Here is an 18,358-nt window from a genome sequence, read left to right as displayed (position 1 = left end):
CACCTGCAGGTACTTGTTACATTTAGGTTTCCCTACTCCAATCCAAATATTCTAAATCATCATGATCCTTACTTTAAAAGTTCCCACACATGGGGCTCACCAATAGGGATCTGGAGTTGAAAAGCCATTGCCTTTACAATTTTAAATAATTATGAAAATTACTTAAACCCACCAATTTAAAGACAATTCAGACATGTTACACCCTAAAAGATCACTCCTCTAAGTATACGTTGCATTGAGAAAAGAGAAACTGTCCTTGTTTTCAAATGTGTCTTTAATACAGCATGAATGTCCTAAGACAGGGCAACTGTATCCAACAGGTTGGCCCGCCACCGTTTCATAAGCAAGGAAACTAGGTCCCCCTAGTGTTCAGTCTTTATAACGACTCTGAAGGTGCAGAACAAGAAAAGTGGTAAGGGAACTTGCAACGTTGATTTTCACGGAAAAACTCTCACACCCAAATCCAAATGACTTCAGTGACTATCAGTTTCCTGGAGGGGAAATTAGAAAACAAACCTGATATCCCAGAACGCTCCACCAAAGATTATTGAGAGATTGAGAGAAAATACAAATCATGACCATGTATAATGTACCATTTATATGCCTTTCCAACAATTCAAGAAAAGAACAAGCACACTGGCAATTTACTACCCAAGAATTCAACCAAGCCAGGAGGGGTGGCTCACACCTGTAATCCCAGCACTTTGGGAGGCCAAGGCGGGAAGATTGCTTGAGGCCTGGAGTTGTGACCAGCCTGGGCAACACAGAGAGACTCTGTCTCTATAAAACATAAAAAAATTAGCCAGGCGTGGTGGCACATGCCTGTAGTCTCAGTTACTTGGGAGGCTGAGTTGGAGGGTTTACTTGAGCCCAGGAGTTTGAGGCTGCAGTGAGCTATGATGGTGCCACTGCACTCCAGCCTGGGTGACAGAGCGAGACCCAGTCTCTAAAAAAAAAATTAAAAAAAAAAAAAAGAATTCAATCAAAACGTTAAGTACCTTCTCTGCATGGACCCCTCCCATTCTTAGCCCCAACTTTGTCCCTGAGCTCCAGACTTACACATGCCTGCATGGCAGCACTGGATGTAAAGTAGACATCTCCAGCTTAAAATGTCCTCAGAAGAACTCTGGGTCCTCCTCAAACCCATTCCTCCCCAAATCCAATCTCTACTTTCTAAATATATCCAGAAGCTGACTGCTTTTGCCGACTGCACCAGGACCCTTGATCCAAGCCAGTATCATCTCAGCTGGATTACTGCAATAATCTTCTAGCTGCTTTGCCAGCTTCCACCCTTGCTATACACCACCCCCACCTTAATTTTCCACATAGCAGCCACCATAATCCTTTTAAAGCAAAGCCAGATATAAATCCTTAGCAATGGGCCCTGTGTGAACTGCCTGATGCTACTGCTTTTCCCCTTGTTCCTGCCACGCTAGACTCATCAGCTTTCTTACTGTTCCTGGAACGGTTCTTACTGATCCAAGTCTCAGCATTTGTGGTTGCCTTTGCCTGGTACACCCGTCCCTTAGTTGTGTACATGACGTGACCCTTCAGTTTGGTCACCTCCAAATGTCACTTCCCCAAGGAGGCATTCCTGACTATCCTATCCAAAACAGTACTTGTTTCTATCCCTTTACTCTGATATGCTGTTATAAAAGCATCTAGTTTTTTCCACTTGTGTATTAGGGTAGCAATTTTTTGTTCACTGCTATATCCCCAAGGCTTTGAGTAGGGCCTGGCACCTAGTAGCTGGTACTCCATAAATATTCTTGGAAAAAAATATATATGAATGAATGAATGAGTTCTTTGTATTTCATTGGCATTTTTTCTCACCTTTAATTACACAAGAGGAAAAAAATGGTATCTATTTACGATTACGGCTCAAGAGAGTCTGATGCCACTGTGAAGCAGGTGGATGGCCCCGGGACGCTGAAAGCATGTACTCAAAACCTACTGGTCCAGCATTTGAGGGTGGGTCTCAGAGTGCCCAGCAGTAGTGTTCTACTGGGGAGGGTCAGCTGTGAGGAAGAAAAAAATGATCCATGAACAGAGACTAAAACAAAACAGTAGGGGAAAAAATCAGCACTAGGGTAAGTATGTAAATGGAGGGCTGTGAGTCTTAATGTATTGCCAAATCAATTTTGCTTTAACTTAACCTATTTTCCAGTACACATTATTTTTTCAGGATGCTTTTTTTTTTTTTTAATACCTCAACTGGCAGCAAGTGCTTTTCTGGATATTGCATCTCTCTTTTTTCGGTGCTAAGGCAGAACTACATAGACTGATTTCTCTGACTTTGAGCAACCCCAGATGGCTCTACTTGAACAGAAAAGAAGTTGAAAGGAAGCTTAATCTTATAACCCCTTCTATAAACAATCTGAAAACATTGGTTAGGCTTCTGGCAGGCAGTATTTTACTTCTATGAGGTCACGTGGCACAGCGCAAACAATACAGAACTCAGAATTAGGAAGACTGGGATCTGGTCCCATTTTTGCCATTGGTTTAAACACACAAGTTTACTCAGCTACCGCAGGCTTGTTTCCTCATCCATGAAATGGACTAAACAATCTCCACATTATTAACAACTTACAACTCTGCTTTCCAAAAATGAAAATGCATTTATTAATATAAGGCAATATTGGGCCCTTGGCAATGAGAGAGGAAGGTAAAAATCTGCAACAGAGAATAATAGCAAGATCAAAACCCGACAAATATCACATGTTCTCACTCATATGTGGGAGCTAAAAAGGTTGGTCTCTTAGAGGTAGGGAGTAGAATGCTAGATACCAGAGACCAGGAAGGTGGGAGAGGGGTATGAAGAGAGGTTGGTTAATGGGTACAGACATACAGTTAGATAGAAGGTATAAGTTCTAATGTTCAACAGCAGGGTAGGGAGACTATAGTTAACAGTGTATCGTATATTTCAAAGTACCTGGAAGAAAAGACTTGAATTGTCCCCAATACATAGAAATGATAAATACTCAATGTGATGGATACCCCACAAACCCTGACTTGATCATTATACATCCTATGCATGTAACAAAATATTACATGTACCCCATAAATGTGTCAATAAAAAAAATCACACGTATCCCACAAATATGTATCAAAAAAAAAACTTAAAAAGAGGCGGAGAAAGCTGAATACTAAATCCAGAGGCCCTTATAGGTCCACACTCTTTCAGCTTGAATATCAACACTTCAGTACTGGCAGAAGACCTGTATGACCTTTTCCTTAAACAAGCCTTTCTCTCCTATTAATTCGATTTCATGGGTGCATTTTTCCAGGTGGACTGGAGATTGCTACTAATCTAGAGCTGCACTGTCCAATGCAGTAGCCACAAGCCACATGGGGATGGTAAGCACTTTAAACGCGGCCAGTTGGAATTGAGGTGTGCTGTAAGTGCAAAATATACACGGAAATTTGAAGACTTAGTATGAAAAAAATACAAAATATCTCAATATTTATATTGATTACATGTTAGAATAATAATAGTTAGGATGCACTGGATTAAATAAAATAGATGATTAAAATTCATGCCACCTGCTTCTTTTTGCATTTGCTAATGTGGCTACTAGAAAAATTAACACTTAACCTATGTGGCTTGTATTATATTTCTACTGGACGGTGCTACTTCCCAGAATCCAGAAAGTGATTAAGACTCAAACTCGGAGGTGAAGCACTTTTTTCAATGCTCCCCCAGAGAACTGATTCCACTCACTGCTCTGCTGCCAGCGCCGTCGGGATTTTCCAAGGCCATGCCCAGAGTGCGGCGCACGTGGGCCTCCCGCCAGGCGGGCCTGCTCCGGAGGCTGCGGCGGAGGAGGTACCCCGGGTGGCTGACGCCAGGGGCGGCCGAGCGGCCCAGCCGGCGTGTGGAGCCCGCTGGGGGAAGTCCCCGGGCGCGGAAACAGGTGGCGCGCCGGCCGCTCGCAGCTGCTGGGCCCGCGGCGCCCACACCCGCCTGGGCGCAGCCGGAGGGCGACGCGCTTCCTGCTCGGGAAGGGCCCGGGCAGGGCCAGCCTTAGCGGTCCCGCAGCTGCCTGCTTCGATTTTAGCGCGCCTGCCCCGAAGAGGGCTTGAAATGTAAATTATTCAGATCAGGGGAATTTACGTGTCACAAAGCAAGCTGGACCAGCACTGGCCTGATCCTTGCCAAATTCTGATGTTTAACCCTCACCATTAAGAGTCTGTCTGTCCCGGCGCGGTAGCTCGCGCCTGTAATCCCAGCACTCAGGGAGGCCTAGGCGGGGGCGGGGGGGGATCGCTTGAGCCCTGGATTCCAGACCAGCCTGAGCAAGCGAGACCCCATTTCTACAAAAAATAGACAAATTAGCTGAGCGTGGTGGTGCACCTATAGTCCCAGTTACTCGGTAGGCTGGGGCAGGAGCATTGCCTGAGCCCAGGGGTTCCAGGATGTACTGAGCTGTGATTGTATACTCCCGCCTGGCTGACAGAGCCGGGCCCTGTCTGTAAACACTCTTTTTAAATAATGAGAAAATCAAAGTCTATGCACTGGGCTGAGCGTGGTGGCTCACACCTGTAATCCCAGCAGTTTGGGAGGCCAAGGCGAGAGGATCACTTGAGCCCAGGAGTTGAAGGCCAGGCTGGGCAACACAGCCAGACCCCTGTCTCCACATAAATATATATATGCATTTTTTAAAGTCTGTGAACTGAAATGTCAACATTTATTCCTTCCCTTGACTGGAGAGATACTAATTCTGTCAGCACCAAGGAACAGGATCTATGACATAAATGAACAGCATTCCAAATTCACTTATTTCTAAGATAGTGTGAAATATTTAGACAGTAGAAAATTATTCTCTTTATTATTTCAGTATCTTTCATTCAGCATTTGCAGAGCAAAATCTACTTGGATTTTGTTAGTGAAAATCATTTTTTAAAACTACAAAGATTTAACCATAATACATAAAACTTAGTTGCAGTAGATAAACATTTTTAAATTTAACCCTAAGAAATTTTATGAAAGTATAATACAACACAGTAATTAGTTATACACAGCACTTAAGTGATGATTGCTGAATAAATGCTGGTTATGCAAAATTTTGTTTGGTCTAATTTTTAACAAGAGTGAATGATTTGTTTCCTTAATAGATTTTTTTCTGGTCTCACAGTGACAGTAGGCACAAATGGACTTTGTATCTTGTCCAAATAACTGTAATCCTCAATTTATGTACCTAGACAAATCTGAGTTCAAAAGGGTTTGTGACTAACACTGACCTACAGTACTAAAACTATGCTTACCTTGTAGGAAAATGTAATAGAATGGATAATAATTTAAAGTACATTATTCAAGGAGGAAATAAAACCCCTAACAGAATCCATAAAATTCCATGCTCCATCAAGTTTTCTTTTCAGTGTTAGAATGACCAAATATTCTCTCTCCAGTTAATTTTAAAGCAAACCACCCTTTTCTAAAATAACTTAATCATTAATCAAGTAGGAAAGTGAATCCAAGGGAAACCACTGATTCAGTTATAAAATGTGCCTTAAACCACACTGCATAAATCATAACAATGAAAGAATCTAAGTTTCAAAATACAAAATATATATACATATATAGCTCCTTAAGTCTTACCCTCCAGGTAAGATGAGAAAGTGGGAAATGCTGTCTGCTCACCGGCATTCAGTAAAATGATGCACTGTAATTTGTAGATTTGGGGATACACTGATCTAGCAGAGGTGGCTTGTCAAGCCTGAGGTTTTCAACCTGGCTCACCACCAGGGTGATGGGGCTGATGCCCACAGCCTGCAGGCCACCATGGCATTCCTGGCACCCTGACAGACTCCCTAACTCTTCCTAACTCAAGTACACACTTCACAATGAAAAAAGTGACAAAGACATTATACGAATAAACCTGAAACCTGCTCTAAATATACAGAAAAAGTGCAACACTCATAACAAGTACCATTACACACTATGTGTAAGACCCCTCACAAATGGCTAAATGTTATAGTTGAGAAATGCAACGGAACTCCCACCATCAAAAACTGCTGTGGTGTAAGTACCACTGTTATTTACACTGGTAAGTATTCCTCAGAGGAGGTTACATCTTAAGCTGCTAAAAACTTACTTGAACTGTTGCTTCTTTCAGGGGGAAGCTGATAACCAGCAAGGAAAAAATAAGAGGTGAGTCACTCCAGAGAGCAGGGAAAGCTCACAGAAGAGGAGGAGGTATGTGGATGGAGATCAGAGCCCATGAGAGCTCACAAATGTGATGTGGCTGGGCCTAACAGAGAGGGAGCATCTCTTTTAAAAACAAATTCGCCCCCTGGGAATTATGTTGGTTGGTTCCTTAGGACTATATGGTTATACTTAAAAGTATTTATTTACTTACTAGTTACTACTGGTCCTACCTTTCTTGTGAGGCATAAATTATATCAGAAGAACAGAAATAATGTGCTCACTGCCACAGACCAGGCTAGAAAGATAGAAGATAGTTTATAGAATTTTTATTATTCAAGTAAGTCTCATTTCAATTCAGGTGCTTTAAAGAAGGTTCTGTTCTGTTACTTTGACACAGTACAGAATCTGTAAATGGTTTATTCCAATGAAGTATTCCACCCAGAAGAAAGCATAATGTGCAAGTGTTTATTTTAATTACTCCTATTCGAAGGTCCTTATTTTTGGAGAACAGCAAGGCATTTCATTATCCACTCTTTCCATTCCTTAAAGGCTTCAACAGGTTTTGGTAAATTCCCCTTATCCTTACGACTATGTTTTGCAGTTACTCCAGGCGTGTCAGCAGATTCGTCATCGATCCATCTCACTAGTGCCTTGAAAAACAGAAAAGGTTCATATTTTAACAAATGACAGCAAAAAAATTTTAAGCAAGGGAAAAACACTAGCTTCTAGATCAGTTTCTGTAAACCTTGGATTTATATTACCCCATAAAGATGCTGCATTCGATAAAGAGGGTTATGAATATGAAACAGTACATGATGTACTGAGTGAAACAGCATGTACCAAATATACATAAACTTTAATTACAAATTATGGTCAAAAGTATGCAGAGAAAAAAAGATGACAAAGAAGTACACTAATTCTTACACTTTTTTTTAGGGTGGTAGGATAATTTTCTTTTCTCAACCTGTTTAAATATTCCACAAGGCCTTACACTGGACTTTTAATTTGATGTGTATGTATATACATGGAAGTGTACACGTAGGCACGGGTAAACATATGTGTACAAAGATACGTGTGTAGACATTTATGTCCAGCCACTGAACAGTCATACCCACGAGTAGCCACGTGCTTGCATACTGATGTGTTTGTGGGGATGTGTGGGCACACACACACGCATACCGAGATTAGGTAATTTCCTTATCACTTCTTAAAGAAAATCATCCTTTCCTCCTTATGAACATCATACATCATACTTCTGTCTCATATTTGGAAAGATAAATCACATCCACATATTTATAGGGTTTTACAAAATGAACTTTGCCACACGTATCAATATTTATTCTGTTCTGCAAAGTCAAGCTCTCTTGCCCTAAGTGGCTAAGAAATAGAGAAACTTCTTCTGCTGTTTCACATTATACTGTTAGTATAAATCACTCAAGGGCAAGTTGAAGTTTTTAAGAAGGGTATTTCTTTGCATGCTTTTTTTTTAAACCACAGCTTCCTGCTTATCTTTACACTAATTTCCTTTGATAAATTATAGTTCTAGAGAAGGACCTAATAGAAAATGTCAGTTTGCTACTTAGGTAACCACTTCCCTCCCTTTTAGCACCCCCCTCCCATTTACTTTATATCTTTCTACAATGCTGAAGCCTATAGCACATTGTAACTTTCGTAAGCAGATAGGGCAAAGGTTTAGAGGGCGCCGGTCAGCTTCTTCCAAGTGGTTGGAGCCTTGCATTAGGCATGTGAGCCACTGGCAGTGTCGCAGTCCAAATATGTGTCCAATCTCATGGGTTAAAGTCTGCAAGACAGTCACGTTGAGGTGTTATAGCACCGCCATCATCATCACCATCAAGTTACACATCTCTTCTTTTTCTTGCTTTTCCAAGAGACAATTTTACAGAAATAAACTCCCTTACCATTATCACCAAAACTTCACTCTGCCCAGACCTTCAAAGACTTAATAATCCATCATCTTCCCAAATGTCTTACTGCCTTCCTTACTATACTTAAATATTTCCCTTGGACGAGAGTTTCTGAAGCGCAACACCACTGACATGTTGCACAGAAAATTCTGTGTAGTTGGGAGACTGTCCTGTACACATTGTAGTCTTGTGCACTAGGTGCCAGTAGAATTCCCTCCCCAGTTTTAACAATCAAAAATGTCTCCAGACATTGCCAAATGTCCCCTAAATGGCAAAATCACCCCTGGTTGCGAATTCTTGCTCTAGACTAGGGTATTTGTTATAATTCAGATTCTGTAACCTTCTTCCTCTAGAGATGCTGATTCAGTAGGTCTGGGAGGATGGGGTGCTTAATCTACATGTCAGGGAGCACATCAGGTGATGCTGATGCAGGGGGCCCACGGAACACACTTTGCAATCGTAATGCTAAGAGGTGTAGTTCTCAAACCCCAACAAATAGTACTGGTGGAACCAGAACTACTCTAGCTGAAGGAAAAGCCTATGTCTCTGGCTACAGAGAAAGGGGAAAAGGGGGAGATGGGATTTCCAAAGAGCAGGGGAGGGGGAGATGTCAGGAACTGTCAGTAGAACTATAGTCAAGGGTAGCCTGGCACCCAAAGAAGGAAGACCCGTTATCCTTGAGAGGCCGGAGAGCAGGGGTTCTCCCAAAACCTCAGGAAGGCAGATTTACTTAATGACTACAGCAGCTTGAAAGAGGTTACCTATTCATACCAAAATCCAGGAATCAAACAAAGGTGAAGACATGGGTACAGGCAAAGCTGCGTGTAACTAGCAAGACAAAAAACTGGCACCGATATTATAAATTTCAATGTGAAGGTATCCATTTAAATTTTGTTTTTATTGATAATTTCAGTCAAGTACTAGCCACCAAAATTATACAAATGCTACAAACTCAGTACCTTAAGGACTGATAATATACAATTTAGGGAATTAAGATCTCTTTTTTAAAAAATGGCCCTTTAGGATTTTTTAAGCAACTCACCTTACAGGATCGAAGCAGCAAAACACTAGTTATTTCAGGAATATAATAGTTATCAAAAACTGAATAGTCACTTGAAGATGTTTTCTGGAGCTTCTTCAGTTTGCCTTCGTAGTGCAAGCTATAAAAATCACTGCCATACCTGGCAAAGCTGAATATCCCCACACCTACAAAAAGAGGACCAGCAACAACGGAATGAGAGTGAGATTCCTAAAGGCAAGACCAAAAAAGGGCCTGCCGGAACATCTGGTCAGTGAGTACACATCTGCATTACTGTGTTCACACTGTCTAATAAACTTAACGTTCACAACACAAAGGACTTTTGCCCCAGATTTCACTATCAAAACCATCTGCTGCTTCTACCCAATTCGCCTTGCCCCGTAAAACTCAACAGATTTGAGGTCAAATTCTTGAGAAACTGGAAGTTTCAGAGAGTTCTTCCCCACAAAAGAGGTCTTCTTTTCAAAGAATCAAGTACTCAATCAAGTACTCCAAAAGGAGCCATGAGAAATAATCACATGAACAACAGGCAGCCACGAGTTCACTCTTTAAGAACAGAATTAAAACAGCTGTTGCACGTGCACTGGGACGGGCTGCTGGCCTTTCCTCATGCCGTGCTCCTGAGGGCAACTGCCCTGCCCACTGCCCCAACGTCCTGGAGACCATGTTTTGGACCATGCCTTTAGACAGAATAACTTTCTCCCCTCCCCCTCCCCCCTTTTTTAAGAATAGCACAGCTCTATTATGTGGCTAGTGTCGGGTGACCAGAATAAACACCCTTGAAGCTGACTTCCTGTGTTACACTTAGATGTATTTATCAACCATTTCTGCATGCATGGAGCACACAGTTTGATGCACGAGTCACTCTATAGGGATTGCTTTATAACTCGACTTGTTTAAATTATCACTTTTATTTATGCCTCCCTTTCAGTTGTTAAAGTAATAATAAACTTTTTTGTAAGGAAAAAAACTTACAGATTTGTCCAATACAACTTGATTCAAAAAGAATGTTCCTCACCCTACCCTCAGAAAGTGTAGACTGGTATTTGAAATTTAGGGAAAGACAGCATTCTGGAAGTTAAAAAATTAAATCTATTAATGTATCACAAGTGATCCCCCTCTGGCAAATCAAGTGTGGGCATATTTCACTACAATAATACCTATAAACAGAAGATTATTTTCTTTAGTAATAAATCTTTCTCAATTTAAAAATGTCAATTTTTGCAAACTTGGAGAAAACAAGATCACTTATGATAAGATATTGTCTTATTGCATGGCAGATCAATCCTGCTTCTTTACTATGTATGTCTTTTCTTCTGTCACGTAATATTTCTTACCAAAAAAGGATTAAAGTGGAAACAGTATGGGGAAATGTTTCCTGACCTCCTTAAATGCACAAATTAGCTAGCAATATCTGAGACGAATAAACAAATTGGTTTTAAATTATGTTTAATGTTTTCCTCTCTACTGGGTTAATGAATAAAGGGGGAACTTCTGATAAAAAGCTAGCAGTGACGCAAATCTCTAAAAAGTGGTAGGGTCATCAGAATGGGGGAATAACCATAAGGGGGTAACCATGGGGGGTAACCATAGGGAACGTATGTAAATGGAAAATTGAGGATGAAGGAGTAGATAGGAAGAGGCTCTATAACCCCATAGTCCTCACCTCTAGTAGGAAGAACATTTGCCAGAAAAGTCCCCACTGCCACACAAATCCTGAGGCTAATGTAACACCTAGACAGACCACAAACTCTCAGTACAGTCCCTGGTACTTACTCCCCAGCCCCAGAACACTAATGAGCCACTCCCCTTAGTTCACTGGCCTTTTCCCTTTCAAGCCTGTCTTAGACCCTAAGGGATGAGGTTAGAGAAGTAAGAGCAAACATGGAGGGGTAGGGAGAAGAGAAGTAGAGAGATGGAAAAAAGAAGAAAAAAAAATAGGTAAAAACACGGCCTCTTTCCAGATCCTATCCCAATAATAGCATGCAGAGTTCTAAATGAATCAATGTTTATCATAGCTCAAATCAAAGATTGAAGTTAATTTTTAAAATCAAAAACAAAAGACAAGTGTCATAAGACATAGGATAAGAAAGAAGCATACACTTATTTAAATCAGTCTGTGGTTATTCCATCTACGTAAGATTGCTATGAAAAGTCAAGAGTTGAAAAACAATTATGTTGATAGTTCAAACTGTATCTTTAATTTGTTTAATTCACTTTGCTACTGAATCACTGACATTTCCCAGCTGCTGTGCTGAATGCTCATGTATGTGCCAGGCATATATACACACTTTTTACGTATAGGCACTTTTATGTAAATTATCTCAAAACGACTCTGTGAAATAGGTATTATTATCTTCAAGGTCATGTAGGTAGTGAATGGCCAACTGGGGAGGAAAACAGATCATCAGAATCTACCAACACTACTACGGCATGACGCATCACTGAAAATACTGTACAGTTTTAAGTATCAAAATTAGTATCGGATGGAATTTTTTCCCTCTTTTAACATCTTCAAACATTCTCAAGTTGAGGAATTGTCTAAGAACAATGTCAAAAAGGAATACCATCTGTCAAAGAGGCCTGTCCAAAGACAAAATTCCAGGAGTCTCTTGGGTAAAGATCAATCATTGTTATACCCACAACACAGAAGGCATCTTCAGGTTTCTTCTTTTTTAAGTACTTCAAGATGTCCCCTATTTAGGAAAAACAAATGCAGGTATGTGTATATATTATATATATATACACTACCTTTACTCAACTCAAATTGTAAAGGTATTTAATTCACCTGCATGAATTTGTAGGTTTTGTGTGTTATCATTGACTCTAAAGGAACACCTTGTTGCAGAAACAGGAACTGGTTCTAGGAGTTTTACTGCCAAGCCATAGAAAAAAGCTTCACAGTAGCCCTTGAGCCATTTAATATATTCTTCACTGATAATTCTGGTGTTTCCTAAAGATCCTGTAATATGGAAGAAAATTTAAAGACACAATTTAAGGTGATTAAAATATTCAGTCTTTACCTCGGTCTATAAAACCAACTCTAAATTTTCAATATTTTTTTTCATTCATTGACGTCAATATGAATTAAAAAGAAACAATATGCTCTCTTTTAAGTCAGTTTGGCTACAAAACTTCTACCATTGCAATGAATATCAAAAATGATCACAAAAACTGCCCACCTGAATCACACCAACAGCCCAAACTATCCCTGACAACAAGGAGACCATTGCAAAACCAAACTAAAACCAGCATATTAGCAATATATACCGATGGACTGTATGTAAATACTGCGCTTCTCCGGAGAGGGTGTCTTTCTGTAAGGATCACTGAAAAACTGTTCAAAGTCTTGGGGAGCCTCGGGATGAGAGATAATCCAATCTGATTGTGAATGCAAGGTAATGGGTCCAAAGAGACCACTGGTTGGCTGGAAGGCTTCATTCATTAAACGCTGTTCTCCAACATCTAATTTTTCATACTGTGACATAAGCACTGGGTTCTTTGAGATGAGAGCTGCTTTTAGTGTTTGTTCAGAGTGCCGTATCGTTTGCATCTACCAACAAAACACAAGTAGTCAAATATAAAATGCATATCCATATTGGGGACTTTACCTATCCTCCATATACATTTCTGATTTCTCCGTAGAATGGAATAACTGATAGTAAATGCCTTAGAATGGTCAACCTTAGAGTGGGTTCCCATTTCCAATCAATTTCTTGGGGAGAGTATCAAAGAAATTGAAAAGAAAATCATGAAATCCATTCCTCCATCTCATATGGAATATACTCCCACTATCAAAACTAGTGGTGACCATAAGAGCATGACCTGATATCCAATTTCCTTCTGTCACTTGGGTACTAATAACAATATTATGAATTAACTCATTAGAGCCACATGAAAAACACCCATCCTTTCCAGTGTGACTCAAAAATCTTCAATATCAAACAAAAACAGAACTAACCTAAGTCCTGCCATTTCTGTAATTTAACTGCAGGCTGACAAGATATATTATCTCAGGCACTGAAGTTTACCACCTCAAAGTCATGTCACACTAGGGAAGACATCAAATGACTAATCAAAAGCCAGACTCACAATGACAGATCTCTTCCATTCACATTGTGTTCCTATGCAGAGCTTTCATCCTTCCATTTGAATGGGTCAAAAAGATGTTCCACCACGAGGCTTTCTGAATTAGAAAGGGAAAAAATTGAACATCTGTCCGGATCATCTGTCATATTTTCTAATTATCTAGATTTTTCCAGTTTAATGATAGACATTTGATGGGAAAACTTAAGCTAATGACTGTTCTGATTGAACCTCTGAATTCTGGGGTTCAAGAGGGTGGCAGAAATTCCAGATCAAAGGTTTCTATAGTGAAAGTTCTGACATGAGCATAGGATTATCCTCACTAATATACAACTGGGCTGAAATTTGACTTCTCCTACAGGACAAAATACAAAGATGTACCCTCCTGAATTCTACCTACATTTATTAAAAAGGAAGGCTCCCATTGAAGTTTTTACCTTACAAGGAGGGGCATGTCTGGGCCTGGCTGGAAAAATGTTGTGGAGGGTGCCTTCACCCCAACACAAAAAAGGCAGTGTGAAAAGGTCAGGAGTCCTCCCCCAGCCTGCCAGGTCTATTCTGGGTTGAGCCGCGAGAGAAGACGGGTACTGGAGGCAGAACAAGGTCACTGCAATGGGTTGGAGCGCTGGGATGCTTTGGTCCCAAAATCAGAACATCTCGGGCAAACCGGGACGAGTTGGTCACGCCAACTGGTTGCCTATAGCAACTCGCATTTGAGGCTCTACCCAGTGCAGGCGCTACCCAGTCCCCGGGATGGGGGTGGAGTGGGGGCTCCTCCTCCCCCTGCCCCCGCCTTTTCTCCCCGGGGAGCCTCCTGAGAGGCCTGGCCTGGCTCTCCAGAGACACCCGCCCCCGCGGTCCTCGCTGCTTCCGCCGCGGCCGCCCCTCCCACATCCTCATCCCTCCCCACCGACCACGACCGTCCCCGCCCCTACACTCGGGACGCCCTGCCCAGGCGGCCCGGGTCCTGCCTTGATTGTACCACTGCACCATCTTCACCCCAGCAGGCCTCGACACCACCCACCAGGCTCCCGCGACCGCCCCTGCGCGCGTGCGCCCCACGCCCCGCCCCTTCGCGCCGCTCCGCCGCGCATGCCCGCAGCGCCCCGCTCCGCCCACGTCACGCCCGCGCCACGCCCCGCGGCGCCGGGAGGCCCAAGCGGGCGCGGTGTTAAGAGTTTGAAAGGCGTACACGGCCCTCGTTTTCCTGAACAGAAGGTTGCGAGGGGGCGACGAGGCGCCGAAATCAGCCCCCTCCGTCGCCTTCCTCCCGTCCGCCCTCGCGGGGGCGCCGCGGCCCGCTTCTCTGGGGCCCCAGACGCGCCAGCGCCTCTGGGGTTTGCCTGTTTGTGAGTGTGCTCAGTGGGCCGTGGGTTTGAGGAGCGCCCGCAGCGTGACTAATGTAACCAGCGTGGCCCAAAATAAGTCAGCTTTCGCCGCGGGTTGACGCGGAGCCGGGCGCGCGCGCTCCTCGTGCCGTCAGCCGCCGGACTTTCCCTTCTTTATGTGGTCAGGGCGGGCCCAGTCCGCGCGCAGGTGCGGCGCCCTCGCTGTGTCGCTGACGCCGGCGAGGCCCACGTGCATGTGCCCGGGCGAGACTGTGAGGCAGGAAGGCGTCAGCTCTGTGGCTTAGGACAGGTTGTCCACCCTCTCTGGATCTCGCGGTTCTCATCTGTAAAAAAAGTATTTTTTATACTATATTCTGAAGTTTTTTATCATTTATTTTCTGTCCTTTCTTTTGAACATTTATTTTCAAATGTTCTATTTTTAATAGCCAAAAGCCCTTTCTTTTTATGATGGTTTATTTTATTTTACAACCTGCTATAGTCTGAATGTTTGTGTCCCTCTCCTTCAACCATGCGAGGCCACTCACTGCAGGAAGGCGCCATCTCTGAGTCAGAAAATGGGTCCTCTCCAGACACCAAAGCTGTCAGCACCTGGATCTTGGAATTCCCAGTCCCTAGAACTGTGAGAAATAAATTTCTCTTGTTTATAAGCCACCCAGTTTATGGTATTTTGTTACAGCATCCTGAACAGACTAAATTACACCCTTTCTCATTTCATGGACAAAATGTCATTTCTTATTTCTCTATAGATATTAACCATACTATAATGTTTCTGAAGTTTTGTTCTGCTGCTTCCTCTGTTTGGGTCTTCTTTCATATTAGAACTTTCCATAAACATCTAGTGATCCTTGGCTATCTGTTAAGATTTCATTATGAGGCACAAAAGGTTGGTGGAGGATTCTGTGTGCATGAATGTGGCTTATCCACGAGGGTTCTCAGAGCTGATCTGGCAGAGAACTAGCTTATTCCCTAAGAGGAGTCTCCCAAGTGTCTGATCCTGCGGGTCTGTTCTCTGTGGCCATCCTGTTTTTACTAGGGAATGATCATCTCCTAACTGACTGCCAGTGTTTTGGAGGCAGGGGGCAGAAAGGAGAGGAAGGAGCCTGGGGGTCCCACTAATGTGTGCATGAATTCTAAACCCTTACCCACCCTGTTTTCACCCCTACCCTTACTGTTCACAATGATTCTCAAGTCTCACGAATAACTCATTTTAACATAAGAAGACATTAAGTGGGTTAAGAAGTTCTCAGTCATTCACCTGCTAGTATGAATTCGCATATGCTCAGTTTGCCTTTCCTGTAGCCCTTAGCTGATATCAACTGCCCTGAGGAAATGGAAGTCTGGCTGGACAGAAAGTGGGAGCAAGTGGGTAATTTGGGGTCATAGACTCCCTCAGCAGGAAAGCAGCCCAGAGGGGGCAGGGCAGATTAGGGGAGGGTGCTACAGTCCAGGGATTAGGGCTCTGGACCTGGATTCCAAGAGGGAGGTGGGAAATAAAAGTAATTCATGCTTAAATTGTGCTCAGAGCCAAGGCACTGTGCAAAGAAGCAGATGACCTGTTTTCTTCCTCTGCACTGCAGAGAACCTGCCTTCAAAGACCCAGAGCTCAGCTACAGCAGGGGCTGAACAGCACAGTGCAAGCAAACCTGAGAACCCAGTTACCCTGGGAAAGATGGTTTCTAGGGGAAAACACATTCTTTTTTCCAAACAACCAGCTTACAAATGATCTTTTGGACAACGTCCTGCATGTGAACTGAGGCTCGATTCACCTTTAATGGGCCAGCTCTTGTTGTGCCAAGGGAGAGAGGCCATTAGCAGAAATGAAAAAAACAAGAAATCTTTTAGTCCATTAGATTAAAAGAGAATTTTTCATCCTTTATTATTCATGATTTGTGACTTCAGTTACTGTTTCCTGGAAGAAATGTTATGGTTCTACTTTAGCTTCTATTTACTGAGGCAAATAGATGCTTATCAGCAGTCGTGCTACAAATTGCTAAGCAGTCTGTACAGCCTTTGGTGCTGTGGCCTGTTTTGCAATTCTTTGACGTCCTGTCAGGCAAGTTATTTTCTGTGCCTCAAACAGTTTCCAAAACCTATCTCAATCTGATGTGTGTGTACCACTACATATGTGTGTATCTATAATCTCTATCTATATATACATATATTGTATGTGAACAGAGTAAACTCAAAGAATTGAGTAAAAGCAGACTTCAGTTTTTACTTTAAGAATGTCAATCCCTAAAAACTAGGAATTAGGGGTCCCAAGGATCTCCCGTAGCATTTCGGAAGACTCGGGGGAGCTAAGAAAGTCAGCATGAGGGAAGGAAGAAAATCTTATGTCAGTGACCTTGGGGACCACTGGAGGATGCCGTGATCCCTCGGGGGTGGGGGGGGCCTTCCCTAGCCACTGCTTCAGGGTGACAGCATGGTCTCCTGCGCCATAGATCAGTTCGAAATTTTCGGTTTTTCTTTCAGGTTCCCCTTTTTCAGCCTCCAAGGGCGGGGGGTGGAGGGGTAACCTGAATAAGACATAAATGAAAGAGGAAGTGTCTCGGCACTAACCAAACATAAGACAACAACCCGCTCAATCGGTGACCTCTATGGAAATACTGAAGATGTCCTCTGTGTCTTTTTAGACTTGCTGGGGGAGGGGACAGCTGCTGCCCAGAAGCACTCAGCCTCCTTTTGGCCAGGTCAGTGCAGGGAGCCCACAGAGACAGGCAGCACCTGCCTGGAGGCAGAAGGAGCACAGCAGCTGGCTTCTGATGGACAGAGACAGGAAAGACCTTCTTGTCCTTGGGGACCCCTCAAAGCTTCTTCCGCACAAGCTGGAAACCATCTCACTCACAATGTGGAGGTGCCCAAGGTTGTGTTAAACGCAGGTGCCATCTGAGGGGGTTACCCTAGGACCGTGAGCCGTTAACACCGTGTCTCAAATTCACTCTCCCAGGCAGTCAGCAACTCCCCACTGAACACATGTGGGGTCCCCTGGTGCTAGTTTAGGGACAGGGCTAGCAGGTCCCTGAGAGCCCTGCAGCAAGTGATGGAAGCAAGTGAGGCACAGAAGGAACTGGAAAGAGAGTGTCACCAGGAGTGCCACTAGAGTGGTTTAAGAACACATATTTCTTCTGCAATGTAAAAATTTCTACTTGAGTTAACGTAACAAAGAGGAGCAGCAAGACACACTTAAAATAGAAAATTTGGGGAAGATGGAAGAGTCGGGAAAAGGGGAAAATCATGCCTGGTCCTTTTGCCCAGAAATAACCTGTGTGAACCTTGGCTGAACCTTTTGACTTTTTTGTGGTGCACATTTTTCAACATAATTGCAACAACATAGAACCTCCAAAACTGTACATTCTCATTTTTCAGTCTATTTTTTTCTTATTCCAGAAAGAATACTCAATGTATAAGGATGTTCATCACTGTGTAGTTTATAAAACTGAAAACCTGCAAATGAATGCTCATCACTAGTGCTTACAAATAAATTCAATAAAGTTATACTCTCACCATAATATATAGTCACTAAGATCAATCCCACATATTTATTAACATGGAAGGATGTCGCCCAAGATCTTACTGAAACTTTTTTTTAAAGTTTCAAAACAGCATATATACATATATGTATGTGTATATGTATATGTGTGTGCACATATATATAAAATTTGAGACCACTTATATAAAAATGACTGTATGTACATGTAAAAAGGGATGCTTGCCAAAATGTTAATAATGGTTCTCGTTAGGAGGGCTTTCTGCACCATTTACTTTCTTCTTGATAATTTTTAGTATTATTTAAATTTTTTTTGCAATGAGC

At 42.6% G+C, this 18,358-nt stretch overlaps 2 protein-coding genes across 9 annotated transcripts in view; both read right to left on the bottom strand.

Moving 5' to 3' along the window:
- Positions 1-3,862, bottom strand: part of ARSG (arylsulfatase G) — a 118,667-nt gene extending 114,805 nt beyond the window's left edge. The window contains exon 1 of the mRNA XM_069482797.1: positions 3,722-3,862. The gene's annotated coding sequence lies outside the window, so the exon portion shown is untranslated. The remainder of the gene's footprint in view (positions 1-3,721) is intronic.
- Positions 3,863-6,453: 2,591 nt separating this feature from the next.
- Positions 6,454-14,275, bottom strand: AMZ2 (archaelysin family metallopeptidase 2). Of its 8 annotated transcripts, none has more exons than XM_069481647.1 (8): positions 14,170-14,242; positions 13,205-13,298; positions 12,383-12,665; positions 11,901-12,074; positions 11,680-11,808; positions 9,116-9,279; positions 7,773-7,949; positions 6,454-6,798 (listed from the first exon to the last, which is right to left on the bottom strand). In XM_069481647.1, exons 3-8 carry the CDS (start codon positions 12,663-12,665, stop codon positions 6,643-6,645), a joined length of 1,083 nt encoding a protein of 360 aa, XP_069337748.1. In that variant the 5' UTR covers positions 13,205-13,298; positions 14,170-14,242; the 3' UTR covers positions 6,454-6,642. The 8 variants fall into 8 exon arrangements, with proteins under 8 accessions (XP_069337748.1, XP_069337751.1, XP_069337753.1 ...); XM_069481650.1 differs by having other exon boundaries at positions 14,181-14,235; XM_069481652.1 differs by lacking the exon at positions 14,170-14,242 and adding an exon at positions 14,134-14,163.
- Positions 14,276-18,358: the final 4,083 nt, after the last annotated feature.

This window comes from Eulemur rufifrons, chromosome 9 (genome assembly GCF_041146395.1).
Source record: "Eulemur rufifrons isolate Redbay chromosome 9, OSU_ERuf_1, whole genome shotgun sequence".
Classification (NCBI taxonomy): domain Eukaryota; kingdom Metazoa; phylum Chordata; class Mammalia; order Primates; family Lemuridae; genus Eulemur; species Eulemur rufifrons.
This window is presented reverse-complemented; position numbering and strand designations above follow the sequence as displayed.

Coding starts and splice junctions, on each gene's coding strand:
- AMZ2 (XM_069481649.1), bottom strand. CDS start 12,665: ATGCAAACGATACGGCACTCTGAACAAACACTAAAAGCAGCTCTCATC. Junction 12,075..12,382: donor TATTTACATACAGTCCATCG/GTATATATTGCT, acceptor TCCATATTACAG/GATCTTTAGGAAACACCAGA. Junction 9,280..11,679: donor ACAGGCCTCTTTGACAGATG/GTATTCCTTTTT, acceptor CTCTTTTTGTAG/GTGTGGGGATATTCAGCTTT.